Source organism: Podarcis cretensis (genome assembly GCF_951804945.1).
Source record: "Podarcis cretensis genome assembly, chromosome: 9".
Classification (NCBI taxonomy): domain Eukaryota; kingdom Metazoa; phylum Chordata; class Lepidosauria; order Squamata; family Lacertidae; genus Podarcis; species Podarcis cretensis.
In genome coordinates, this window is record NC_137178.1 from 21,603,200 (window position 1) to 21,631,047 (window position 27,848).

The 27,848-nt window shown below is 40.4% G+C and overlaps 2 protein-coding genes across 15 annotated transcripts in view; one reads left to right on the forward strand and one right to left on the reverse strand.

The window, feature by feature from the left end:
* LOC307224305 (uncharacterized protein C4orf17 homolog) overlaps nt 1-26,312 on the forward strand; it is a 70,899-nt gene extending 44,587 nt beyond the window's left edge. Inside the window, exons 1-11 of one of the 10 annotated variants that reach the window (XR_013842460.1) lie at nt 3,955-4,437; nt 6,004-6,183; nt 6,924-6,991; nt 7,828-7,977; nt 9,511-9,592; nt 11,038-11,209; nt 12,777-12,808; nt 13,413-13,591; nt 13,996-14,060; nt 18,529-18,612; nt 26,073-26,312. Coding sequence is in view for 7 of the 10 variants with exons in the window: in XM_079991067.1 (XP_079847193.1) it covers nt 4,290-4,437; nt 6,004-6,183; nt 6,924-6,991; nt 7,828-7,977; nt 9,511-9,592; nt 11,038-11,209; nt 12,777-12,808; nt 13,409-13,617 (1,041 nt within the window). In the remaining 3 variants the exon portion in view is untranslated. Of the gene's footprint in view, nt 1-3,936; nt 4,438-6,003; nt 6,184-6,923; nt 6,992-7,827; nt 7,978-9,510; nt 9,593-11,037; nt 11,210-12,776; nt 12,809-13,408; nt 13,860-13,995; nt 14,061-18,403; nt 18,777-26,072 lie in introns of those variants that run through there. The other 9 variants (XR_013842461.1, XR_013842462.1, XM_079991071.1 and 6 more) reach the window with 9 other exon arrangements.
* On the reverse strand, nt 104-27,839 carry TRMT10A (tRNA methyltransferase 10A). 5 transcript variants are annotated; one of them, XM_079991057.1, is made up of 9 exons: nt 27,702-27,838; nt 26,625-26,906; nt 25,437-25,599; nt 21,709-21,780; nt 20,936-21,010; nt 19,600-19,749; nt 18,025-18,130; nt 16,710-16,856; nt 104-156 (listed from the first exon to the last, which is right to left on the reverse strand). In XM_079991057.1, exons 2-9 carry the CDS (start codon nt 26,816-26,818, stop codon nt 119-121), a joined length of 945 nt encoding a protein of 314 aa, XP_079847183.1. In that variant the 5' UTR covers nt 26,819-26,906; nt 27,702-27,838; the 3' UTR covers nt 104-118. The 5 variants fall into 5 exon arrangements, with proteins under 5 accessions (XP_079847183.1, XP_079847179.1, XP_079847180.1 ...); XM_079991053.1 differs by lacking the exon at nt 104-156 and adding an exon at nt 14,093-14,793 and having other exon boundaries at nt 27,702-27,839; XM_079991054.1 differs by lacking the exons at nt 104-156; nt 27,702-27,838 and adding exons at nt 14,093-14,793; nt 27,344-27,543.
* Nucleotides 27,840-27,848: the final 9 nt, after the last annotated feature.

The following is a 27,848-nucleotide window of genomic DNA, read 5'->3' on the forward strand; positions in this document are numbered from 1 at the left end:
GTAGTTCGCAAGTCTTTGTGGCTTTGTTTAGTGTTTTGTATTTTTCTCAGAAGGTTGATAAAATATGTATAATTATTGTTCTGTGTATATTAATCGCCAGTGTGTTGCATGAGTCGCACTACTGGCTCTGAGGTGCAGGCAGAGGGCATGGCCCCCCTGGGCGGGAAGAAAAGGGGAGCGAAGCACAAGGAATCTTGATTAATTTTTTAAAAAATAAAATGCTTTGCACAGCTGTGCCCAATCTTGCCCGTTTCTAAAATTTCTTTACTGGTGTGTGTTTTTGTAAATCTGCCAAAGAATCAAATCAAATCAGGACGAAGGGGTTTTCTCAAGACAGTGGAAGGTGTGTGTGTGTGCTGTGTCTTTTTGGTGTGGTGGTGGCAGCACTTGCTCTCCTGTGGAGGGGGAGGCCAAAAATGGGGGCTTGAGGAGGGTCAGTTGTGGGGAGTGAGAAATATCCCTATTTTCAGCTAAGGTATGTTGGAGGGTATGCATTAGGCCCCTTAGGTATCTTTTTGACTGTGGGCCCTGCTAAACCAGAGCACACTCTACCAAACAATGCTCCACATTCCCCATGATCCAGTGGCCGAGGTGTGCATACGACTTGCCTGATGTGCACATGATCCTTTGCAGAAGCTTCCTCTTTCATTTCAATGGGTTGTAGCCAAAAAATTTCTACTCGGAGGTAAAGGTAAAGGTAAAGGTAAAGGGACCCCTGACCATTAGGTCCAGTCATGACTGACTCTGGGCTTGCAGTGCTCATCTCACTTTGTTGGCCGAGGGAGCCGGCGTACAGCTTCTGGGTCATGTGGCCAGCATGACTAAGCCGCTTCTGGCGAACCAGAGCAGCACATGGAAACGCCGTTTACCTTCCCACCGGAGTGGTACCTATTTATCTACTTGCACTTTGACATGCTTTCGAACTGCTAGGTTGGCAGGAGCAGGGACCGAGCAACAGAAGCTCACCTCGTCGCGGGGATTTGAACCGCTGACCTTCTGATCGGCAAGTCCTAGGCTCTGTGGTTTAACCCACAGCGCAACCCGCGTCCCTTTCTACTCAGGGGAGACCCACTCAAATCAAGGAACCTAACAGCCATTTCTATTGATCTTCCTGGGTTTGCTCTAGCCCCGGATGCAACCCAACGCCTGGATCTACCTTGCTTGCAGAAAAGTCCAGCTTCAACCCCTGCATCTTCAGGTATGGCTAGGAGAGAATTCTATCTGAAACCCTGGAAAGCTGAGCTAAGCAGACCAGTGGTCTGACTTTGTATGTTTCTGAGGTAAGGGAGTTTAGGGGCCAAGCTGCTGGACATAACTCAATTCATGATGGAGGCAAGTCCTAGGAGTTGATAGTTGCTGGATCATTTGCTAAGCAAAGCCTCTTTCCTAGAAGTCTGTGCCTTTTGGTCCATTTCACGCAGGCAATAATTAATCTTGTAGCAAGCACAAACTGGAATAGGTCACCCCGACACCAGCACTCAGTTCTGCCAAGGAATAAGCCTTCAGGGTGGGTGAAGTGTGTTCTTCATTTGTTGCTGTGGTTTTTTTGTTTTCATGGTAATGACTAAATATGTCTCAGTTTTACTGTAATTTTGTTGTTTTTGTTTTTTTATCTTGTACATAGCTTTGTGATTTTAATGAAAAGTGTCACTAAAATCATTCTGAATAAATAAATGAAAGGGTGCACAGGGCTGGTGAATATAACATGCTTGGAATAGGAGACTATTTGGCTGGAAACTTAGCTCAAATCAACACTTGCCAGGGTTGTGTTTGGATTTCTAAGTAATCACATGTCTCTAAAATAAGCTATCCTATCCAGTTGGCCTATGAATCTTAGCACTTTGAATGAACGCAATTACATTTTCCTACTATTGGGAGTAGAGAATCCATGTTTCAGGACAGATTTGTGGGCATACTCTGATTCGGCTCATGGAACTTTGCTGCAATGTGGATTGTTCATTTTTAAATGGTGCTTTTTTATTTTTTACACTCTGCATCTACAGGAATTCCCAAACACTCCTACAGAGAGAAAGATGCTCTATATTGGGATCAGCCCTGAAACACCAGAAGACTGCATTGTCATCTCCACTTTTTACTCCTCTTATAATGGCAATAATAATGTAAATCAAGGCCATAATCAACGTTTTACCAGTCTCATAAAGAAAGCCAAGGGTGTTAATGCATGTTTTCCCACTGCTAACTGCTCTGTGGTGGTGGTGGGGTGTGTTTCACCAAGATAGTAGGGAAGAATTAAATCTCCCATCCCTATTCACTGTGGGTCTGTGACCAAACACTCCCAACACCTTGAATTGGTATTTATTCATTTTTAAAACCCAAGATGTGATTGCTAATCACATGGTTAACCTAATGCAGGGGTGGCTAACCTCCAGATGTTGTTGGATTCCAACTCTAATTAGCCAGTCAACATGACCAGCGCTCAAGGATGATGGGAGTTTTGGGAGTTGTAGTTCAGCAACGCCTGGAGGTTGTTACTAATATGCTCCACTTAAGAAGCCAGGAGAGGACATTGCAAGGCAACAGATCATTCAGTGGGTAGAGAAAGCTTCAAATGGCACAGAACTTTGGTATCTTTTTGGAAGGGATCAGACAATGTTGGCTTTTGGGGTGTTATCTTGTAACCATGGATTGCTGCTACTGGTTATTCAGTTTGGGGGAGCAACTCAAAATGTGGGGTTCACAGCACAAAATGGACCAAGCCAGCACAAAACTTTGGCATACGTTTGAAGAGGATTGGAAATTTCAGGGTCGCATGTTAATAAAGCTGGTTGAGAACAACCTACAGCACCTGTGAGAAAATTGGTCCTACAAGGCTACAAGAGTGGTGAAATGTTCAACCTGTAAAATCTTGCAGGGCATGAAAGAGCACCATCTAGTGGTACTTTGAGCTGCATTAGAATAGGTGCTGGGTTTTCTATGGCAGTCGTTTGAATGCCCTGTGTCCAATGCAGAGTGCCCCGAAATGAGTGCTTTCCCAAGAGATTAAACAAGAGCAGATCTGTGAAATGTGGTGGAAATTTCAGGAATTCCCCCCTATCAAACACAGAACTGCCAAAAAGTAGGGTTAACAGGTGTATGCAGGACAGTCCTCTGTTTGAAGAGCTGTGCCAAGCTTTGTTCCAGTTTAAAGATAAATAACCCGAAGGAAGAACGAACAGGAGAGGCTTTGAAGTTGTCCATCAACAATTGATACCTGCACAGCAGACTGAGCAGGCACACGGGTGAATTGTATTGTTTTTCATTTAAATGATAATTATTTCTAAAGGTGCACCTATACATATAAATTAGCACGTTCAATATTTTTTGCAAATATGCACCCCCCTTTGTCCTTTTTGTGTGTGTCCGTTGTACCATGACTTGCCAAGATTTGTTATGTTGTGATGCCAGAAAGAGCCTTCTTGGTGGTGGTGCCCAACTCTGAAACTGAAATGTATAGAATTATATCTGTCCCAATGCTTGTTTTGGGCAAAAGGAACTGTCATACATGCTAACAGTCAATGTACATAGAAAGAAATAACTGTGGAAACACACCAGACTTTATAGTCAGTTTGTTGTCTGTATATTTTCCTGAGTTGCGTGCTTGACATCAATCCTATGGTAAACCACATTCCTTATTTAGGAATGGTTTTTTGTTTGATATCCATTTGATGATCCTGTGCAGGCTGAATATCTATATAAATAAACATCTTTGCAGTCCCAAATGAGGAATAATCACACGGGGTCTTGCTTACTTTACTGTATTGATTCTGTGATAAACACTGTTATAATTCCTCACTCACCACTGGAAATGTATTTATTTATAGAGCTGTTCAGCTTGCACAGGCTCACTTTACCGTAAGCAAGAAATCATATGCTTGCTTTATGCTTGTATGAGGCTGAAAGATGTCATAAAAGAAGGGAATGTATACAGAACTCTGGAGGGAAAAGATTCTTAGATTCCCAATGAAGGCTTGGTGGCCCCATTGTTTGACTTTTGAGGAGATGTTCGGGGAAGAGAGAAGACAGTGAGGACAAAGAGAGCAAAGTACAAGTTGAAAGGTCTGAAGGCCTCAGAATGGCTGAGATGAAAACTTGATATCGCAGGGCAAAAACTGCTTTGCCCGGTCAGTTAACTGACAAATATTTTATGTTCAGCACAGAAGAGCAAAATGTGTCCCTTAGGTCCATGTGTGTTGTCTCCTCTCTTCTTCCCTCATAGGGCTCTCTGGATGAGATGCTGCTACAGGCTGTGGTACCAAGAATAGCGGCGAAGAAAACAGAAACCCATTAAGATGAATATCAATTTTAGAGCACAACCTGAGCCTCAGCTGATTCCCCTGGGAACCCCGCGGCAACCGGCAAATGAGGGCTCTTCTGGGAAAACAAGTTACTTTGTTTGCAGACACTCTCCACATCCAAAGACAGTGTGCCACATTAGAGGTAAACTCCCCCTGGAAGGGCTAATATGGCCAAGCCAAACTCTGTATTCATTTTTTTTTGGGTTTCCTGAACAAAAACTTAGGCTACATTCAGGTGGGGCTTTATTCCGTCTTCCTGACATTTTCTTACCTGTTGATTTTTGCATCTCACGTGATCTTAAAAAGCGCTTCTTGAAAATCTAGTGGAATCTAGCAAAAGCCTAGTGCTTATTTTTGTGTTGTTTCCAGAAGAAAAAATACCTGTTTGCAACCCCGTGAACTCGGAAAGGTGTGGGAGTTTTGCATTGCCATTTTCCCACGGGTTTCATGATTGTACCACTGCAGCTCATGTGATGAAATCTGAGGTGGTATCCTGGCATATGCAGCTCTTTCCATGTGTCTAAAATTTAGCATGACATGGCAGCATATTGCTCATGAAGCTGCAATTCCATAATGCTAAAGATACCGCAGTGTAAAAGGAACATTAGAAATTGGGACAGAAGTATGAGCATTAAAACTAGGAAAACTAACACTATAGTCACCACATCTGAATGTAGCCTAAATGCAGGGGTTTTTAAAATGCATGTTCCTCTTTTTCTGAAGGGCAGAACCCTGCCCTCCCATAAACCCTGCTGCTAGTTTGAAGTAAGAATAAACAGCCATTGCAGCCAACTCCTTTACATGGACTGGGGAGGGGACACCTTTTTATTCTGCACTTCAGGCAGAACCATAGCTGTCAACTTTTCCCTTTTCTTGCGAGGAATCCTATTCGGAATAAGAGAATTTCCCTTAAAAAACAGGAAACGTTGACAGCTATGGGCAGAACTGCATGCAATTCTGAATCACCTAGTGTTGGTACCGACATAAATCTGCATCAGCTGATGGCTGTCAAGCCTTGTGTGTGAACCATCTCCATAAAGCTATGCTGTGTGAATGAAATCAAAGCTTTGGAACAAAAAACAAACAAACATGGATCGACTCATTCACAGGTATGATTTTATAATCATACAATCAATGTTCATGTAGGAGCTAAGTGTTGCATAATCAAACATACATGCATATGTGAAGCAGCCCTAGGAAACTATAATACTCTAGTTCGGGATTAGAGATGGAAGGATCTGTTAGTTTTGGTTCTCTCTGTTTCTAGTTTGTCCAGTATTAAATTCCGTTCTCCACATTTCTGCAGCAATTTGATGTTTTTCAAAAATCCCTCATAAAAAATCACCAGCGTTTTAGTGCAAATTTTCCCTAATAATGCAAATTTGAGTAACATGCAGTTTTGTAATGTACAATCCCCCCCAATTTAATGCATTTTTCTATGTTTTCAAAAATATCTCCATTTTTATGCCCACTTTTGAATTTTTGCAAATGCCATTGAGTTGGAGGATTGCATCGCAAAATTCAGATTTGTGCTTGAAGGATGGCTGTGTTTCAATTCTGACATTGCTTTAAAATGTGTGCAGTTGATAGATTTGCCTACAAAAAGGATCAGAATTCTCCACCATCTCTATTTGAAACCCCCATTTCCAGTGTACCAAAACCAACTGCACAATTAGGAAAATGTAAAATGCGTTCTTTTCCCACCCAGGACTAAATGATGCACCTGTCTGTGTTGTGAAAGACCGAGGATACAATGAAGGACGCTTCGTTGACTCAAGCACAGAACATGCTCAACTTCTCAGAAACAGTGTAATGCCCACTGACAGTTCTTTTCCCAACAATACCCTGCCAAGCCTGGTACAAACCCCACTTAGAGCGAATGTTGGACGTAAGTACCCCTGGTTGCTTGCACAAAGAGGATGTCTACTTCAAAACCACAGTTTGAGAGCTTCAATGGCACCCCTTTGGAGGTTTCATCAGGAGCAAAAAGCTTGGCTAGCCCACCTCCAGCTATGGCTCTGCCTTTATTACCCCCTCCTCAAAGTGGACCCTCCACTAGATTGAGTTGCTGATGAATGTAAAGGTAAAGGGACCCCTGACCATTAGGTCCAGTCGTGGACGACTCGGGGGTTGCGGCGCTCATGTCGCTTTACTGGCTGAGGGAGCTGGCATACAGCTTCCGGGTCATGTGGCCAGCATGACTAAGCCGCTTCTGGCGGACCAGAGCAGCGCACGGAAACACCGTTTATCTTCCCGCCGGAGTGGTACCTATTTATCTACTTGCACTTTGACGTACTTTTGAACTGCTAGGTTGGCAGGAGCAGGGACTGAGCAACGGGAGCTCACCCCATCACAGGGATTCAAACCGCTGACCTTCTGATCGGCAAGCCCTAGGCTCTGTGGTTTAGATCACAGTGCCACCCGCATCTCATGCTGATGAATGTACATATCTGTAAATTCTATGCAAAAATTTGGTTGACACAAAAACCACCATGGTATCCTGCCACCTGCACTGGAGGCATCCTCTGCCCTCCCATGTTACATAGAATTCCTGTATTTTTCAAGAGGTCTCACTAGGCTTTAATCCTCTATAATCTTAACATGAAAAATCCCTCTATTGCATTTCAGAGCTTATGAGAGACGAAATTGCAGAGCTCAAGCAAAGAACAGGAAACACCCCACTTTTAAAGAGAAGGGTAACGAGCCAAACTACTGCTGGTATTTGTAATTGAAACCATCAAGACTTCTTGGAGCATCTGCACTCCTGTAGAACACTCCATTCATGATTTGGGGTTTACCTTATTTCTGGGACTGTAATATGCTTTAATTGTTTTTAATTCTGAATTTTAAATTGTCCTAACCTGCTGGTGAAGGGCAGATGACAAATTTGAGGTTGGCAGTGGCGCTTTGAACAGTTACCTCAAGCCCTAACCTAATCTACTTTGCCTGAACGAAGCGAGAGCCTTTACAGGCAGACGCCTCTATTCTTGTGATCATGTAAAGCTCTCTGCTTCTATAGTGAAGGACATTTGCAGACATGCACGTGAGTGTGCATTGGCTGGAGGCAAAGCTTGCTATACCTTCTATACATGGATTCAGCACCTGTGTATACTGAACACCTGAATAGGGCTTAAGAATGGGGGTTTGTTCATCTTTTTCAGCTGATCATGAATCCTGTAGGATCCAGATGGCTGAAAAGCATTTAAAGGGTTCAAGGTGCAAAACCCCATCAGTTTTCTAGAGAGGACAATAGCAAGAGAGTCATTGTAACCACAGCCTTACCCTTATACACAAGCAGAGATGGACCATACAGACATAGAATCCAGCTCCCATCACCCCAATCATCAGCTATGCTAAATCCATTAACATTTAGGAAGCCACAGGTTCTCCATTCCTCCAATGCACAATGTAATTATTAGTCCAGATGTATTGGAGGTGATCAAAAGCAAAGCAGTACAGAAAGTTGGGTGGGGGGCTTTGGGGGGCGGGGGGCTTTCTGTATTTGTCTCTTTTTATTCTGCTTTATCATCAGGACGATCCTTTGAGGAAATACCTTGCAGAAAATCCACAAAATAGGATTCCTCCAGAGCACCCTCTTTTACCTACCCCGGGTACGCACTACAGGCCAGACATCATCGAGAATATGAATTATACCCCTACTTACCTGGAACAGGAAATAAAAGTAAGATACCATCATTAAGTGATTATGTCATGTATTACATGCTTCTGTTTTAACTGATAAAAAAAGGAGGATGTCATTTAGTACATTTAGGTTGCAATACTATACATGTTGGGGACGCAGGTGGCGCTGTGGTTTAAAGCCTCAGCGCCTAGGGCTTGCCGATCGAAAGGTTGGCGGTTCGAATCCCTGCGGCGGGGTGCGCTCCCGCTGCTCGGTCCCAGCGCCTGCCAACCTAGCAGTTTGAAAGCACCTCCGGGTGCAAGTAGATAAATAGGGACCGCTTACCAGCGGGAAGGTAAACGGCGTTTCCGTGTGCGGCTCTGGCTCTGGCTCTGGCCAGAGCAGCGATGTCACGCTGGCCACGTGACCCGGAAGTGTCTCCAGACAGCGCTGGCCCCTGGCCTCTCAAGTGAGATGGGCGCACAACCCCAGAGTCTGTCAAGACTGGCCCGTACGGGCAGGGGTACCTTTACCTTTACCTTTTACTATACATGTTTACTAGGGGGTAAGTTGCATTCAATCATTTCTGCGTAGGATTGCACGGCCAGTTTGAAAACCACCAATCTGTTGAATAATAATAATAATAATAAATTTTATTTATACCCCGCCTCCCCAGCCAAGACCAGGCTCAGGGCGGCTAACAACCAATAATAAAAATAAGTTGATTAAAATACAACTTAAAAAACAAGATTCAAATACAACATTAAAACATTAAAAGGTGGCAATGATGGCCCATAAAAGAGAGGAGGCCATTTCTGAGATTTTGAAGTTGCAAGCTGCTGAGTTTTACAGAACTCTTCACAAAGCCAATGCTGAAATACAGCTACTTTCAAAATTATCCAAATTTTGTGATGCAGGTCTCCAGCCAAATGGTGTGTACAAGAATGCATATATTACAGGGAGACGTGTGTAACAATGCATGCATCTGTGAATGTAACATACAAAATGCTTCGTATTAGGGGAAATTGCTTGCAAAAATGTGTACTTTTGGGAGAGATTCACACTTACAAGGCTGTAACAGTGCCAGTTCAGCAGATCAAAGTGGTTGGTGGGCATATAGGGGGGAAGACAATCCCACAAGTAAACTGCCCCTAGGCTAGTAAGGGCTTTGAATACTAATAACATTTGTTGCATTTGCTGCCCAAGCATTGGTGCTGCCACCACTGCATTGGTTTCAGGGGGCAGCAGTCAGTCAGTCACTGTGGTGAGTTGTGTACCATACCCCTTGCTGGGTGCCCTCTGAGTGTGGTGGAGGACACTGTCCCCCAGCTGATGTTTAAGTGTCAGGTGCCACCCCATTTGGCTTTCGTATGTGTAACTGGGGTGGGGGTGTCATAAGAACAGAAGATGACACTGCTGCATCATGCAAATGGCCCATCTAGCACATCATCTTTTTCTCCCAGCGGCCCACCAGATGGAGAGCCTGCAAGCCAGGACCTATGGGCAACAGCACTCTTCCCATTTTAGGCAGCAAAATGTATTGCGGCAGCCCTGACTGCAGTGCTTCATTGGTCTGATCTGTCCTCCTCCTAGATCTTGGAAAGGCTTCGTGATATTTTACAGACAGACTCACTTGCAGAGATCCAAACCTGGTTATCAAAGGCAACTCTAAAAGGTAAGGAGAGAAAATGTGATAGTTGCACATGGCTGAAGTTTTCAACTGACTTTGGGCTGCATGCGGCAGGCAGGAGAACACACCCCTCTTTGTATATCTATATGTATATAAAATCAGATTATCGTTCCCTTTGATAATAAACTATTGGATGAATGCCTACCAGTTTAGAAGTGCCAACCCCAAATACGGTAGCAGTTTTTGCATACTTGAGGGATACTGAATATATAACAGAGGAGGTATCTCTCTACCCAGCTGTCACAGCTAAGCCAGCTGTGGCATGGCAGGAGGTTCTAAAGCTCCCACGATATATAGGGATGTTCCAGGAGGTAAGGAAATGAACTGACACCTGCCCATCCCAATAAACCTCTATATAGCACAGAGCTGTCCCAAGACATTTTGCTGCCCGAGGCAACCTACATTCATCTACATTCATCCTCTCCCCACTTCCATGTACAGAAGCTGACTAGGCAAGCAGTTGATTCTTACTTCAACACTTGCATCCTCCACTCCCTGAGTGATGCTAAGGGGATCCCACTAGATTAGACGGTGGTAGCAAGCTTTTATGTGTGGGGAAATTACCCAAGCGCTCTGCGTCACAGGGAATGAGCCCCCAGATCCTGCCACCTAAGGTGATTGCCTCACTCCGCCTAATGATAGGGCAGGCTATACAATTCTCAGGCTCTGGCCTTGGACAACAAAATGACCCCACCCCCAAGCCTGCACCCATGCTTTATTTATATATATATAGCATTTTATCCCACTCTTCAGCCGGAAAAGGTTTGCAGAGCAGCTGGTCTCTTAACAGCCTTACACCACTCTTCTTCCCTCCTGTTTCAGTCTGACACAATGGCTGCTGCCAGGTGACAGCTGATAGGAGGACCACCCCAATTTAGATTATATTTAATTTTTACACATCTCCCACTGTTGTGATGATTTAACAAGAAATCTGCTGGAAACCAAAGAAGGGGAAAGTGCTCTTGTGCTTGAATCCTGCTTGTATGTTTCTCACAGGCGTCGTATGTGTTATATTTAAAGAACTTAAGATTTGTTTAAGAAATATTATGGAGGGGGAACCTGAATGGAGAAAAACCTGGAATGCATTTCATTTCCATTAGATGAAAGAAGTAGCATCACAGTTATACCCTTAAGATTAAGATCTTGGATATTTTCAATACTTTATTCACAAAGCATGTTTAGTCTGTGGTGCACACACAGATATGCCCATACCATCCTCTCCTATTTCTGGGAGTGTTCTTCCTATGAAATAGGCTTGTGTTGACCTTTCTCTGCCATTGAAAGAAAATGGGAAGTAGCCTTTCCATGCACACAGAAGACCCTGACATATCCATTATATTAATATTACTACCTGGTAATGTTGTGCCTATTTGAGTTGCAAAACCACAATATTTGGAACACAAGCTGCATCTATATTCCTGGTGTTTCAGAGAAGGAGTATGTGTCCAATTTCATCCGTTCCGACGTGACCAGCCGAGATCTGCTGAATTATCAGAAAAGGGCACTGAAAGAAGCTGACGTAGAGGCTCTGAGTTTACGAGATATGCTGAAAGCTGAAAGAGCACTTCAAAATAAACCAGCAAGTGAAGAGAGCCGGCGCAGGTAAAATTGATAATGCATTGCCCTAGGTATGGTGCTACATGGGAAGCCACCAGGTTGGTCATTTGCCTTGTTTGCAGCATGGGCTGGGATTATTCACAACTAGCACTTTTTGCTCATCATGGATGGTGATGTTGAGATCTTGTAATTTACACAAGTAAAGCAGATTGAGAAAGAAAAGGAAAAATCCATGTCATTTCCAAACCACCAAAAGGTATTTGACCTTTAATGTAAGCTACTGGCCAAAGCATAACTTCTGACGAAACCAGCCTGTGTTGGTTCTAACAGGAAATAATCCAAAAACTTTAGGTCATATCTTAAAAGCCAGTTGAGGGTAATAAATCTTGGTGGGGAACCATGCAGAATTGTGCATTTATCCAGGAAATCTGCTTTCTATTGCATTTCATTCAGTAGTAAAATTTTGAATGAGAGATACTGTCTCAGGCTACTACTGGCAGCACCTCTACTTTGGAACTCTCTTGTGATCGAGATCAGGCAGGCGTTTTCACTGTATTCTCTTTTCAGCCCCTGCTTAAAACTTTTTTTTTTTTTTTTTTTGGGGGGGGGGGAGTCAATCCAGACAAATAGATGACGGAATTTTAAAAATTCTTTTTTTACTGTTAATGTTTAACATCTTTAAAATGTTTAATTGTTTTAACTGTGTATTGATAATTTTACTATTTCTTGAAAACTGCTTAGAGGTTTTACTAAGATCAAGTGGCATTCAAATTTTGTTAACTATAATAAACCACAAATTCCTGACTTATTGCTCTCACACTTTCTTTTTAATGAAAGTATTATCATTGTGTTGTATTTCTGTTCAAATCTGGATTATCTGCACATTGATTTTTCTCCTGTCTCCACCATCCATCCTTGTCAGGGAACTGACATCGGAGCGAGAGGTGGAGGCAAGGCTCCCGAGCGATGCAGGAGAGGGGACCAGCAGAGGGGAAGGAATTCAGCGCAACACCAGTAGAGAAGGGAGGGAGATGGAGGATTCGGAGAGGGGTCTCCAAGACTCTTCGCCCGAAACTAGTGGAGAGAGCACGGGCACGCCTCTGCCCACTCCTTCACTGCGCAGAAGAGTTCCGCGCAGGGAGAGTAGGCGGAGACATGACGTCAAACAACTTCTATGCTGGAAGAGGTTCAAGAAACGCCCACTGATGGATTCTGCAAGCGACTGAACGGCCACGGAGTGAAGGGCTGTCAGCCGAGGCATGGTTAGCCAGGCAATTTAGCCAACAGTAACGGCAACTTACGCACAAGTAACCCCTTATAACCATTACAATCCTAAAAAAAAAAATGTACTGTACGTCATACTATGCAGAATGCCTAATATTGTTCCAATTTCATGAAATTTTCTTTCAGCTGATATTAGACAGGCCACCTCCTTGCTGAATACTTCTTAAAATTTCAGCAGGCATTTAAAGTCACTTCTGATTATATAGTTTTTAACCAATATTTACCTTTTTGTCTTTACTGTGTTTACTGTGCACCACTTAAAAGCCATTGTAAATAAACAGTATATAAACTGTATAAAAAAACCTAAGAAGTCTTCTTTCTTTTTTAGGCTTTCAAGCAGAGGAACAGTATCCAGTAAAGGTGAGAGGCTAGTTATGCATTGTACATTTTTATCCAGAAAAATAAGACCATGCTTGCAAGAGACTGAGCTCATATGTATTAAAATTAGTTGAGAGGAAGCCACATCATCTTGCCTCTTGACAGCATCTCACATAACTGCTGTCATAGTGGCATAAATGAGGACAGCTCTGTCATTAGATGCATAGACAAAAAAACCTTCAGTTCAAACGGCCTCGGTCCAGTATACCTGAAGGAGCGTCTCCACCCCGATCGTTCTGCCCGGACACTGAGGTCCAGCACCGAGGGCCTTCTGGTGGTTCCCTCACTGCAAGATGTTACAGGGAAGCAGGCAGACGGCCTTCTCAGTAGTGGCACCCGCCCTGTGGAACGCCCTCCCACCAGATGTCAAAGAGAAAAACAACTACCAGACTTTTAGAAAACCCCTGACGGCAGCCCTGTTTAGGGAAGCTTTTAACAGACTATTGTACTTTAATATTTTGTTGGAAGCCGCCCAGAGTGGCTGGAGAAACCCAGCCAGATGGGCGGGGTAAAAATAATAAAATTATTATATTATTATTATCAGTGCATTAATGTAGCTTTGATTTTCACAATCTCTTTCAGACAGGGAGAGAAGTACACACACAAGAGAGAAAATCCGAATCCCAACTTCTGAGACTGTAGAGCGTTCCCCCAGCAAACTCACAGTTCTTCAAAGTCACCCCCACAGTCCTGCATTATCCCAAAACAGCACCCAGTTGCTGTACAACAAGGCTTACTCTAAGCGACACAACACTGCTTCAAGAGGTGAGGCCCGATTTCAGAGCATCTGAAAAACAGCACAATGCTTTTCTTGGAAGATAACATGTACAATGAATCTCACACAATTTTTTCCAAAGCTCTAAAGTGTCATTTTTGTTGTTAGAAAAAGTTTATAGCCACACCATTTAGACCTTAAGAGTTTTACCTGCTAAACAGGTATTTGTAAAGTTTAAACACACATACACACAAAATACTGAATGTTAGAACACTGGTAAACAAAATGCTAAATAAACATTTTGTTTTTAAGTGTGCATGTCATTGTGTCTTGGTAATTGATATGAAAAGATATCGTGGACATTTTCATTCTCTCTGAATACAAATGATAGAAGTGATCTATTTCTGCATAAACTTCAAAATTTTGAATATTCTTTAAAATTAATGCACTGCAGGTCAACATTCGAAAAAATAAGTCAACAGTTTACAACTTAGTACAGCTCCCCTGGGCTTCATTCAGGTCAGTAATGCTTTAAGTGGCTATAGTATAGTCATTCAATAGCACTCCAATTTGCTGGATTTTAGTGGAGTTCATATCGATGTAGTTTGTTAGGACTGGGATCAAGACAATTCATTAAGGGAGCCCCTTCTAGTTGGCTGTTCCAAGAGAATCCAGCTATTTACTCAGATCAGTGATATTAACCCAAAAGCCAGAATGAAAGGAAATGCAATACGCTCTCTTTCTAACAGATTTCAAATGAGCATGCAGCATGTAGCCAAACTATGGAACTCAAAGGCAGTGATGGCCGCCATAACTCAGAACAGTGCTAATGGACTCCATTGTCAACATTCTGGCAATTCAGTTGCTCAGCGCTAAAAGGCACTTTTTAATACCCACAACCTAGGTTTCAAGTTGTGCCACCTACTAGACACATGTCACACCAGTGCCGAGGGACCTATTAGCCACTAAGCCAGTTTTTAAGGTCTTGTTACTTACATAAAAGAAACACCTGCTTACACACTTTCCCTTAATTTCTCAACCCAAGAAAGTTTTAATATTGTTGTTAGCATTAAGTGTTATATAAATAATATCTTCCAGTGTACTTGCCATGAAACTATATTGGAATCCAGAGCACTATGCCCAAATGATAGGTTTCTGCAGGTGCACGGATGGGGAGGGCAATCCAATTTCTCTTTCGGGCTACAGCTCCTTGTGTCACTTCTGTGAATGGTTCCCCAGCCTCCAGAAAAAGCTTGGGGAAAATTGAGGGGCTACAGTGAGATGAGGGCTAGAAAAGCCACAGGGCACATATGGAACACAATATATTGCCCTTTGGATACTGATGCACAGCCATCTGTTTATTTACCCTAGCATAAAGTTGCAGGAGGAAAAATAATGCCTATGCCCTCCAATTCCCCTTCCATCCAATACCCATGTGCACCTGCTCTTTTGCTGACTTGAGTTTCCCACCAAAAGAAGAACCAAAACAAGTCAGAGCACAGAAATGATAGCCAAGACTATTCTGGTGAGGTGGTCACATTTCATTGTACAATAATAGTGATATGGCCCATCTTCAAACTCTTTCCCCCAGACACTAACAGCTGAGTCTGCAGTCTTCAGGATCCTGTCTGTCTGGGGCTACGGAAAAGACTCAGATACACAAATCTAAAGTCATAATAATTTAAATAGCCATACATCCATGTCAAACACTTCATAAAAGTGTGCAGACTGCAACCCAATATTCCTGGGCACATATTTATATAACTTGCCCTAGGGAGTTATTAAACATGCCATTGGAGATTTTGCTCCAAGTCATTAAAATGAAAAACCTCTACAATGTACAATAAACATTCAGTATTGTTATGGGAACTGCACATAGTCAACTATTTTCTTAAAAGGTAGTTAATGCAATAGAGACAGCAAATAAAATCGACTTCCATGGGAACTTTAATATTAGTTTTTAAAACAGATCAGACTAAGATTTAGTGGTTACCAGTGCCAAACAACCAGAGCAGTCTGTTGTGAACATGATGCAGATGCCATTAGCAAGGCAGGGAAAGTTATGCGGGTTAGCTGGTGGTATTCTCTTACTGAAAAGATACGCAAATTACATGAGATGTGCAGCACGTAGTAACACCCCCACAAACATTTAATGCATTGCTTCTTATGAGAAGAACAAGTGTAGTATTGAAAACAGTGTTAGATTTGGGCTCAAAACCCTACTCAGTCATGAAGCTTGAAAGGTGAATTGGCCATGCTGGCTGGGGCTGATGGGAGTTGCATTCAATCATCTGGAGGGCACAACGTTGGGGAAGGCTACTGGAAGCCACTCATTTACTCTAAGCCTAATTTAACCTGCCACTTCATTCTTAAAATGCATTGCTAGATAACTGAAATGATTCAGCTGGCCCTGGAAGTTCACCATTAGCAGCTCTGTTACATCAGCTTCTCCTTACAGAAATACAAAGAGGAAAAGTATTTCAGTGCATATGTGCATATGCTATTTATAACATGAAGACTACAGACACAAACAGGACTGTACAAATCATGATCTGCTTTGTTTTTTTAATGGGACAAAATTAGTATCATAAAATGCATTAATGAAAGTTTTATAGCCTAAATATCATAACAGAAAATTGAGAGTGATGGCTAAATGAATGCCTCAGAAGACAGGAATTAAATTTGAATGGAAAACTGGGTTGAAACTAACAAAGTTATGTATTTAATACAAAACTCTGTATTCAAGGATGGGGAAATGAGATACACAGGTATTAATGCGGAACAAATGATTTGGCAGTAGTACTTATGAAAACAATCTTGGCATGGTCAATAAAAAGCAAAGGTGCTACTCAAACTTAAAAGCTCCCCCTTCTGGCAAATATTAAATAAAAATAATAAAAAGAAAAATATATATCAGCTTCCTTGGGAAACAAAGTTTTCTTTAAACGCCCTTTAGCAGGCTAAAAAGCTACGAAAAATCAAGTATTTTCTAAGTAGTACAAGTCCAGATCTGGCAAATAAAATTAGTGCTTGATAATAACAGATAAGCTTTGCAGCTGTATGAACAACTGTACACTGCAAGGACAGCAAACCATTCCCATCTTTGGATATTAAATATTTAAATTAAATTAACATCCAGAGATGCTTATTCGCTATCTGAGATTTCACCTTGTACCATTTCTGACTTCTGCCGCTCGCACATGGTGGCTTCAGCTGTCTCATTTAGTGGTTTGGCTCCTTTCCGTTGTGGCAAAACGGTGAAAAATGCTTCCTCCCAGTCTCTCTTTTCCAAGAATGCAAGGATGATTTCAAACACTGCAGCAAAAAGATCACATGTCCTTTAAAAATAATGGAAGTGTCTGACAGAATCAGAAATTTATTGAAGTTATGAAACTAAATTTAATTATAAGCTTTGCAGCAAAAATAAAGGTAGTTAATCATACACAGAAAGATTCAACAAGCAAAGCTTTCACTCCTGCCAATATTATATAGCATTTTCAGCTATGCAAGTAGTCAGCATGTGTTTGCTGTGTAGGAAGCAATTACCAAGTTTCCCCTAGTATTTCTTGTTTCATTGTCTAATAGTCTATTTATGGGAGTGGCAATTAACATCCATCAATTGAGACATAATAACTGGGGTAGTGGAGTGGTGTGCATTGTATGCTTAGTTTCTTAGACTTTCAGGTGTTATCATTACTGCTGAAATCCAGTGGATGTGAAGTTGAAAAATAAAAGCTAGTTTCTTGTTCTGAAAAGTTGGCTTGTTATCAAATAGTCAGCACATGTGGCAAGTAATGGTACTGGTCTCTTGACATTTATGAAAAACATGCCTACTAGTAAATTTGGAAACATCTAAGAATTGGTGGAAATTAAAAAGAAAAAGAAGCATACAGCTCACTTTATGTATTTTCAAACTGTAATAAACATGAGTGGGGCAGCGGGAAACAGTTTTAGAACTCTGTAAAATCAGAGCCTTAAAACATGGGGAGCCTCCACAAGTACTGAAGGCTCCCCACTGCACTGTCCACATGTGAAGGGTGATGACAACAAAGAGTAAGAGCTAGTGGGCTCATCCCCACTACTTGCTGCCACGTTTACTATATGCAGCTTCAGAATCCTTCAAGAGGTCTAGAGTACTACAAAGCCACTACACACAGGTGAATTACTGCGTTACCTGTGGCACTAGACCAAATGACTGTGTTTTCTCTGCTACAAAAATAGTATTATTATTATTACTACTAGTATCACTATTATTATCTACTGAATCACAACATGTGGGTGCTAAGTAAAAAAGACATCTGACATAATGAGATAACAGATGACAATGATCTCAGATGAATGCCACAAAGAAAGTATAGGCAAAAATCAGCAAAACCATCAGTTTTTAAAAGGAGAACAAAGGAAAATGTTGTGCATGATAACATTTGACTATACACACACTTAATTCTTCAATGTTTCCTTTTTTGTTTACTTTCATCCTTACCATGATTGACTGCCAGAACTTTCCGACTGTTCATTTTCACAAAGATCCCTAGTGGAAGTTGTGCATGACTTATGCCTTCTTCTTGTGCTCTTTTGTATGTAATGCCCTGTAATAAGACACGGAAGAAAAAGTAATTAATTCTGATTATCAGATCTGTACATTGTGAGAGTTTCACAGAATGTTAAGAGTTTTGTCTTTTGTATATATATACTGTGGGTACATAGAAGAAGTCATATGGCACAACTAAAAAAAGTTCCATACAGCTTACATATAGTTTGTTTCAAATTAGTAAAATGTTTTGCAACTATATCCTAAGAGGCTTTACTGTTTGTGCCTTATGTGTGTTCAAACAAATAACTTGATGCAATTCATACTCAAGCACGCAAATACAGCTCATTTACAAGCCGGATTTTTCAAGACACCCGCAGGTCAGAGGTTGCACAAAAATACTGGAAAATTTGCTCTTAAGCAAGTATTTCCCTGAAATTATTCTGTGTGCTTTAGTTGCATGCCACCTTCTTATCGATGAGAAGACCCACTATGAACCACTCAGATTTCTAAAGGAAGAACAAGATGATTAAGTGGTTGGTCTGTTTACTACCATCACCCAACTGCTTGCTCTATTTGTATATTCTAAATATTTTCACTTAAGCTTATGTTCAGCATCTCTATTTGTTACAAACACTTGGATATGTTACTTGGGAGTCTATTCTTAGTTACTACCATTACGACATTAAATATGATTAAAATAACCATCACAGAGAATGATCTATTAATATCAGCAGCAACCACAGAAACGCTGCTGATGTGGGCATTTGCTGTATCTGTTTTAGGGATCATACTGCAGCATGGGCCACAAATACCATATTGTAAATTTCATGTACAGAATGATGGGGGGGGGGGGGCAGAAGCCAACCTGAAAACTCAGTATTCCTTCAAATTTGTTTTATGAGTCCTGGTGCAGGGTGATTAAATGCACTGTAAGCACCTCACATCATACTTCATCAGAGAACAGTGTGGCTTTTTAACCCCTCTGCTTTTCCAGTACATCCCTCATGCACAGAAAGATTTCTCTGGCAAGCAAAGTATGATGATTTATTAATGTCTTCTCTTCCCATCCTTTCCACAACTGTGGGGCAATAGATAGTCTGTCTATCTTAGTTTATTTGCCTTTAGTTTGACCTCTGTCTTTCCAAATATAAATTGCTGACACAAAAGAATTTGCATTCCAAATGCTCAGTCTGATGTGACTGGCTACTGAAGGAGGCAAAAATGCGCAGAAGCAACCACCAATTCTAAAAGAGCAAATCCAAAAAGGGGGGGGGGGGCTTTTAACAGAATGTTTGCTGCTCAGTTTCAAAGCATTCAATGAGGAAGTAACTCAAGAATGAAAAATCCACTACTTTAGTAGATGTTGCCAGGTGCCCAGAAAAGTAGCAACCTGCCTTTCACATTATAACACAAAGCAGCAGCTTAAAATAATCATGTTCCATGGCAGTCTATGCACATTAACAGAGTTCAACAGGACTTCTTTCCAAGTAAACATACACAGGATTCCACACATTAGTTCTCTACCTTGTGATGATTGTGATCCACAAGGCCTCCAATGACATAGGCTTTGGACTCATCTAGTTCATTCAGGACTTCAGGAGAGTCCGATGTAAGGTACACAAGGTCTTCTTTCTTCATCAGTTCACTATAATGTTCTGATTTAATGTGGATATCCTTCAAGATACAAATACACACAAATGTATTAAATAAATTGTCTTAATATTCAAGGACTTTCTCAGAGAACCAGTCAAAGTGGTAGATACAGTTACAAAAAGCAGCTACATTCGACTGTTTCTTCTACATGTGCTATAATGAGGTGGGTGTGATTTTAACAATGTCACTGGCTCTACTTGGAAGACTAGATGAGATTTTTACTTCCACCTCCAAGGCAGAAGGAAGTCAATCAGTCTGTCTCAAGAGAACCTGCCCAACATTACATCTTGAGCAGATCCTCTGAATCAAACTACTTTCTTGTTAAGAAACATATCCCAATCAGCCTGGATACAGAGCAAAAAAACTTGATTCATGACTGGCCTCAAAACAGCAGAATTTTTTAAAACAGCAATTGAAAAAGCTGCAACAAGGTCCTTTTGTACTTATGCTCATTCACTTAGGAATTGCAATACTGTTCTCTTCTTCAAATTTATCAATCTTCACTTATAATTCAGAAACCCAGACATAAACAAAGCAGCCTTCTCACTCAAACTACCAGTTCATAACTGACTGGACAGAAAATCATCAGACAAAAAAGGAGGAATTAAAATAGTTCACGACACAATCTAATAAGCTAGAAATGATGTGGTTGAGAATTCCCACCTCATGTGTTTTCTAAAAGCTAGTAGTGATGTGGTTGCAGCTGCCAAACTGGTGACTGGGAGCATATGGCTAGAACCATATAACAACGTTCCTAAAATATCTACATTGGCTCTCAGTATAGTTCCGAACACAATTCAAAGTGTTGGTATTGACCTTTAAAACCCTAAACAGCTGTATAACTGAAGGAGCATTTGCACTCACATCATTTAGCCCAGGCACTAAGGTTCAGTTCCATGGGCCTTCTGGCAGTTCCCTCACTGCAAGAAGTGAAGTTACAGGGAACCAGGCAGAGGGCCTTCTCAGTAGTGGCACCCGCCCTGTAAAAGGCCCTCCCATCAAATGCCAAAGAGAGAAACAATTATACAACTTTCTGAAGACATATGAAGGCAGCCCTGTATCAGCAAGTTTTTTATGTCTGATGTTTCGCTGTGTTTTTATATTCTGTTGGAAGCCTCCCAGAGTGGTTGGGGCATTCATTTAAACACACAAACAGGACAAAAAAGTGTTCACAACAAAAGTTAAGCAAATCTTAAATTGCCAGTACCTTCCAGTTTACCCATCCTTTGTCAGTTTCATTCATGTTGTCCTTTAGCTGGCCTCCATGGCTAGTCAAGTAAAACTTTGGAAGACAAAAAGGCAACAGAAGTGTATAATGTTGACTGCTAATATCTAACTTCTAATTAGGTACTCCTCTGTCCCTAACAATACAAGCATATATTATTTTTGAAGGTGTTCAAATGGATTTTGATTATTTTAGCTTTATTAGTTTGAGTAAAACTCAAAACAGGATTTAACAAAACAGGATTTTGCCCAAAATGTTCTACAGCAAAACACAGTGTGGTTATGGCATATTTATATAAAAACCAAATATTTAGTCAATTTCAGTCTTAATTTAGTCTTTGTACACCCTGCATTTTTAAAAGTGCTTAAATGAGTACACTATTGCAATAAAATGTAGTGATACCATAATTAACCAGCCATTAAACAGCCATTAAATAAATACTTCTACATATGGTAGGATGGCTACCTTACTTTGCTTGTGTTGTGTTTTGGACTTGGGACCAGACAAACACACAAGTACTCTAAAATATTAACTGCATGACAAGATTATACCTGTTTTTAGGCATACACAGATATTTGCACTGTCATCTTAATAATATATTGAAATGCAAGTCTGACAAAAATACTGTCAAATTATGTCTCTGCTTGTTATTAAAGAATATATTTTCATTTTTGGAAGGAGTGGCCTTTCACATTTCATTTATATAACTAACTGGTCCCAACAGAAAAATCAGAAAATAGTTTACAACAACATACCTGTACAGGATGGAGTGCTTTGCGATTTTCTGCATAACATCTCTGAATTTGCTTGTGAAGTTTCTTGACATCCTGTATACAACACAATTTGTTTTTATATTGTCCTTCAGAGAAAGCACCACAAAATGCTTTAACCAAGAGATTCAGAGACGCTAAAGAGAGAGAAAGGAAACTTTTAACTGACAAAAAGTTATTTCTGAATAGAACATTTATTTTTGGAAAAGAAATATTAAGTCACTATAAAAAATAACATTGCAATTAAATAATTTTTCAAAGATCTCACATATTCACTATTGTACTTTACTTAAAGTTCATCATGTTGAAAATAAAAAATAATACTAATTTACAAACAAGTTAAAACTGAAAAGGAAATATCTAAGCTGCAATTCTATGGGTGCTTATTTGAGAACAAGCCCCTCTGAAATCAGTGGAACTTTCTTATAATCAAGTGTGTACAGGACAGTAATCCTAGTCTAACCACTGTAATAATTAACAGTGATGCACAATTCCTTCTAGAATTAGAAGGAATTTCTTCACCATGTGCTTTCAACTGCTATTCATTAAGTACAGTAGAACAAACATTTTAGGAAAGTGAGATGCAAATGTCTCCAAGCCTATTGGACACCAGTGGTGATCACTAAATACTAGTGTTACATACTACCCACTGTTGTAAAACAGAAACATTATACAGTAGCTCCAATCTCAATAGCCTTCTTTTACTAACATATCTGTATGTCTCTATAGCCCTACACCAGAGTTTTCCAAACTTTTCATGTTGGTGACACACCTTTTAGACATGCATCATTTCGTGACACAGTAATTCAGTTTTACTAGGAAACCAGAGGTTAAACTAACCCCTTTCTATTTTTTTTAAAATAATATTTATTAAGTTTTGTTTAAACAATAAAAAACATACAAAATAACATAATATTTTCCAATATCCACATTTCCTTCTCATCCTTGGACTTCCTCACAACTCTTGTTCCTGCATTCTAAACTCACAGATTTTAGTAGCAAATTATTGACTTGATTCCATTCATATACATATAATATAATTTTCCAATATTAAATCTCAAATTTTGAAATTTAAAATCACTCTTTTAGGGACTTGATTATAAGATACCATTTATCCAAAATTTGTCTTTTCTTCCAATTGCATTTAAATTTATATTCTTTATAACTAATTTGTTGAAGCCATGCTATTACTAATCTTACATCTTTCTTAACATTCATACAGTTTACAATGTTTTTGTAAATAGTCCTTAAATTTCTTCCAGTCCTCCTCCACCAGTTCTTCTCCCAGGTCTCGGATTCTGCCAGTCATTTCTGCTAGTTCCATATAGTCCATCAGTTGCATCTGCCATTCTTCCAGTGTGGGCAAATCTTGAGTTTTCTAGCATTTGGCGATGTGTATCCTTGCTGCTGTTGTAGCATACATAAAAAAAGTTCGATCCTTCTTTTGCACACTCTGGCCAACAATGCCTAAGAGAAAGGCCTCTGGTTTCTTAGGGAAGGTATACTTAAATACCTTTTTCAGCTCATTATATATCATTTCCCAGAAAACCTTCACCCTAGGGCAAGTCCACCAGAGGTGAAAGAATGTTCCTTCAGCTTCTTTACACTTCCAACATTTATTGTCAGACAAGTGGTATATCTTTGCAAGCTTGACTGGAGTCATGTACCACCTATATGACATTTTCATAATATTTTCTTTCAAGGCATTACATGCCGTAAATCTCAAACCTGTGGTCCATAACTTTTCCCAGTCAGCAAACATAATGTTATACCCTATGTCCTGTGCCCATTTTATCATAGCTGATTTGACCGTTTCATCCTGTGTATTCCATTTTAACAGCAAGTTATACATTCTTGAAATTATCTTAGAGCTGGGTTCTAACAGTTCTGTTTCTAACTTTGATTTTTCCACCTGGAATCCTATTTTTTTGTCCAACTTAAAGACTTCTTTAATCTGAGCATAATGTAGCCAATCTCGCACTTTATCCTTTATTTTCTCCATACTCTGCAGCCTCCAATTGTCTCCATCTTTTTCTATTATTTCCCAATATTTCGGCCATTTGGCCTCCATATTTAGTCTTGAGTGATAACCACCTTGGGGTCTTATTTTCCAGTAAATCTTTATATTTTGCCCAGACATTGAACACTGCTTTTCTGACAACATGATTCTTGAAAGCCTTATGTATTTTAACCTTGTCATACCACAAATATGCATGCCAACCAAAAGCATTGTTAAATCCTTCCAAATCTAAAACATCAGTGTTTTCAAGAAGTAGCCAATCTTTCAACCAGCAGAAAGCTGCTGATTCATAGTACAACTTTAAGTCTGGCAGGGCAAAGCCCCCTCTTTCTTTAGCATCAGTTAATATCTTAAACTTGATTCTGGGCTTTTTGCCCTGCCAGACAAATTTAGAAATATCTCTCTGCCACCTCCCAAAACACTCCATTTTATCCACCATCTGCAAAGTTTGAAACAAAAACAACATTTTTGGCAATACATTCATCTTAATAGCAGCGATACGTCCTGACAAGGAAAGTTTCAGTCTTGACCAAACATCTAGATCCCTTTTGATTTCAGACCAACACTTTTCATAATTATCTTTGTATAAATTCCTGTTCTTCGCTGTTATGTTTACCCCTAGATATCTTACTTTTTTGACCACATTTAATTCTGTCTCTTTCTGAAACCTTTCTGATTCTAAAGAAGTCAAGTTTTTTTCTAAAACCTTGGTTTTTTGCTTATTAAGTTTAAATCCCGCCACTCAACCAAACTCATAAATCAATTGCAAAACCCTTTTAGTACTAGGCTCTGGCTCCTGTAAAGTCAATAGTAGGTCATCTGCAAATGCTTTGAGTTTATACTGTTTCGCTCCGACCTGAATACCTTCCACCAACCGGTCTCCTCTAATCATATTTAAGAGCACTTCCAGGACCGATATAAATAGCAGAGGGGATATAGGGCAGCCTTGTCGTGTACCTTTTTCAATTCTAAACTCTTCTGTCACCACATTGTTCACTATCAATTTTGCCTTTTGCTCTGAATAAATTGCCTCTATCCCATTCTGAAACCCCCGCCCCACTCCCATTCCTTCCAAGTTTTTCTTCATGAACTTCCAAGAAATATTGTCAAAGCCCTTCTCCGCATCTATAAATATCAAGACTGCTTTTGTATTGATATTTGTTTGCAAGAGTTCCAAGATATCAATAATGTTCCTTGTATTAGCAAACAAATGTCTACCTGGGAGAAAGCCTGCCTGGTCCTTATGAATTACTTCATTTAAAACTTTTTTAAATCTACTTGCTAAAATGTCTGCAAATATTTTGTAATCCACATTTAGGAGGGAGATGGGGCGGTAATTCTTAAGTTGTGTCTTTTCAGTTTCTAGTTTGGGTATCAATGTGATGAAAGCTTCTTTCCACGACTCTGGTGCCTTCTTCCCCTCCATGATTTCATTGCAAACCTCCATTAATGGATGTATCAAATAATCTTTCAATGTCTTATAATATTTGGAGGTAATAAACTAACCCCTTTCTAGCCCTGGGAGAAGTGCCAATAGTGTTCACACGACACACCTACACACTACACCCAACACACTAACATGTGGCAACACACAGTTTGGAAAGCTCTGGCCTACACTATTATAGGCATACCCTAATAACCAAACAAAAGCACCCTAAATAACTTGCTTCTGAAAAATATAACTTTCATTTACCTTTAGCTCCATTAAATTGTCAAAACTGCAATCTATAATAAGGCGAAGGGTACTAGGAACAACATCTCTACGCAAACGTTTCCTGAAACTTCCGTCGTTGCTAGATTCCAGCTGAGACTGGCGCTCTTGTTTTCTCTTCAGGCGTTTTTCTTTACGTTTCTGTCTGAAAAATTGCAATTTGTAAACACCCAAGTGCCATGGTATTAATTATACAATGATTCTGCACACATATGCAACATAAAGAGATGGTAGTAGATTAGTTAAGCATGCTAGCTCACCCATCTTGTCTCAAGAGGCTTTTAGCACTAGAGTACAAACACTTTTATACAGTCTTTCTCTTCAAGTGCTTTGTGTTTTGACCTGCGGTGCTCTGGCCTCTCTGACTTGCTGTCTTGTGCCTCTGCACTCACAATGCCTAGTTCTACATAAACACCCTTTCTTTAAATGTTCATCCATTTCATCACCTTCATCCCAGGGGAAAGATTTGCTGTTATCCTTTTGCAAGAAAAATAATAGCTTTACTCTTAGTCTTTCATAAGCAACTGTCTATAAAAAATTATTTTTAGAGAAAGAAGCTGCTCAAGGAGAAACAGTTAATCAAGGCAGAAGTACAACTGAACCTATTATCCCTTCGAGTGTCTTGACTGGGACAAAACAAAAGCTTCACACAAACTGCAGCACAGAAAAAATGGAAGAGGGATTTGAAGAGAATGTTGGTTAAAGCTCAAGAACGCCATTGCAACTGTTAGCCATGTTGTGGGATAGAAATGCCAAGGTCAAGAAGAATAAATGCACAATTTCCTTCTTCCATATCTGAATGATGGAAGGCATAAAAACTAAAACATGATACACATATTAAATCATATGTGAAATGTATTAGATTCCTGTGTCTCATTTATTCTAATCAGGTGATTATATCAAATGCCTAGTGTAATGTAAAACAAATATAGATTTTGCAGTAGTTTCTAAGCAGGTTTTTATCGTGCAATCCTGCATTTAAATAAATGTTGGTTTTCCCTAACACATTTTTTCACTTCTCCCCACAGTAATGGGAATAAAAGAAAGGGCATGGGAGAAAGAAGTCCACTTCTGATCTTTTCTTTTATACAAATTGGGGATAGAGAGAAGAATATAACCCGAACCTGCTCAGTTATTAACCTACACTTGTAGCAAAAAAATAACCCATACTTGCGCAAGTTTCTTTGTTCTTCCCACTGTTTCTGTTTCATTAGCTTCTTTCTTTGCCTCTTTGACATAGCTTCAATATTCTCCATCTTTTCCAGTAATTCATTTCCCATTTGATCAAGGTTGCACTTCCCATCTCCTTTTACATCAGTAACCTTGGATGCCACAAGGTTTTCTGGTAGCATTCCTGATGACATGAGCTTTCTAACTATTTCACTTTTCCTTTTTCCCTGAAGATGCTACAAATGTTGGAATCAATATATTGTACAACTTCTGCTTCCAATACTGTGGATAAAATAGAAGATTTAATATTATTTTAAAAGTATGCATAGAAATCTTTGTTTGTTAGAATTATAACCTCAGACAAATTTACAAGACTAGGAATGTAACATTGTTTCCAACCTATTTTCCTATTATGTTGTAAATGAACCAACATGGAGGATAACAAGAAAACAAACAAAAAAAGCCACCAGTATATTTCTAAAATCAGTATGCTTTAATGTCAAATCGGTGGTTATGAACAAAGGATAGCACACGTTTAAGGCACGAGGCAAACAATCTGTCACCTCAAATAAGCCATACGATGGGCAGATGTCCTAAATTGGCAAGAAGCTTAAGGAAGTGCGTTCAGTTTGTGAAATTAAGAGCCTTGAGGAGGCTTACTGAAGACGGACATAATTCGCTGCGGAAGAAGCTTCAGCCAAGTCCGCCTCTTCTTTTACCTGAAGCTGCGGCCTCTAGCCTTTTATTTTTATTTTTACGAGAGCTTCAACCCATTTGTAGCCTCTTAAGACAATTGGAGCTGCTCTCGCTGCGACAGACTAAACGCGGCTAAGCCGTCTCTGGATTCACTTCTTATTATTACTACTGTTTAAAAAGAGAGAGAAAAGCCCAAGCGTTTTAAAAGGTGTGTGTGTGTGTGGGGGGGGTGTCCGTTATCAACAGCTACCAATCGCCGCCCTGAGGCGGGTGGGGAGGGAGGGAGGGAGGAAGGAGCGCCCGGCCGAATGCTGAAGCGGGGAGGGATACGAAGAAACGCGGCTTCCCGCGCTTAAGAAACAGGAAAGGAAAGGAAAGCACCTGCCTGTACCCGCGCGCGCCAACCCGCAGCAACCGCCACCAACAAACGCTGTGGGCCGCGCGCCGCCAACCGTCTCCTCACGCGCTACCTCAGGCTGAGCGGCGGAAGCGGGAGATGCCGGCGCGCGGCAGTGACGCAAATCCCCT

Bases quoted from the DNA above. Each gene is read 5' to 3' on its own strand.
- TRMT10A (XM_079991053.1), bottom strand. From the start codon at position 26,818: ATGTCATCAGGAATGCTACCAGAAAACCTTGTGGCATCCAAGGTTACT. The intron at 19,750-20,935 runs GTACTGGCAATT...TGTATCTTGAAG, and splicing joins AAGGATGGGTAAACTGGAAG to GATATCCACATTAAATCAGA. The intron at 14,794-16,709 runs GTGAAATCTCAG...ATTTTCCCCAAG, and splicing joins GAAGTCAGAAATGGTACAAG to CTTTTTCTGGAGGCTGGGGA.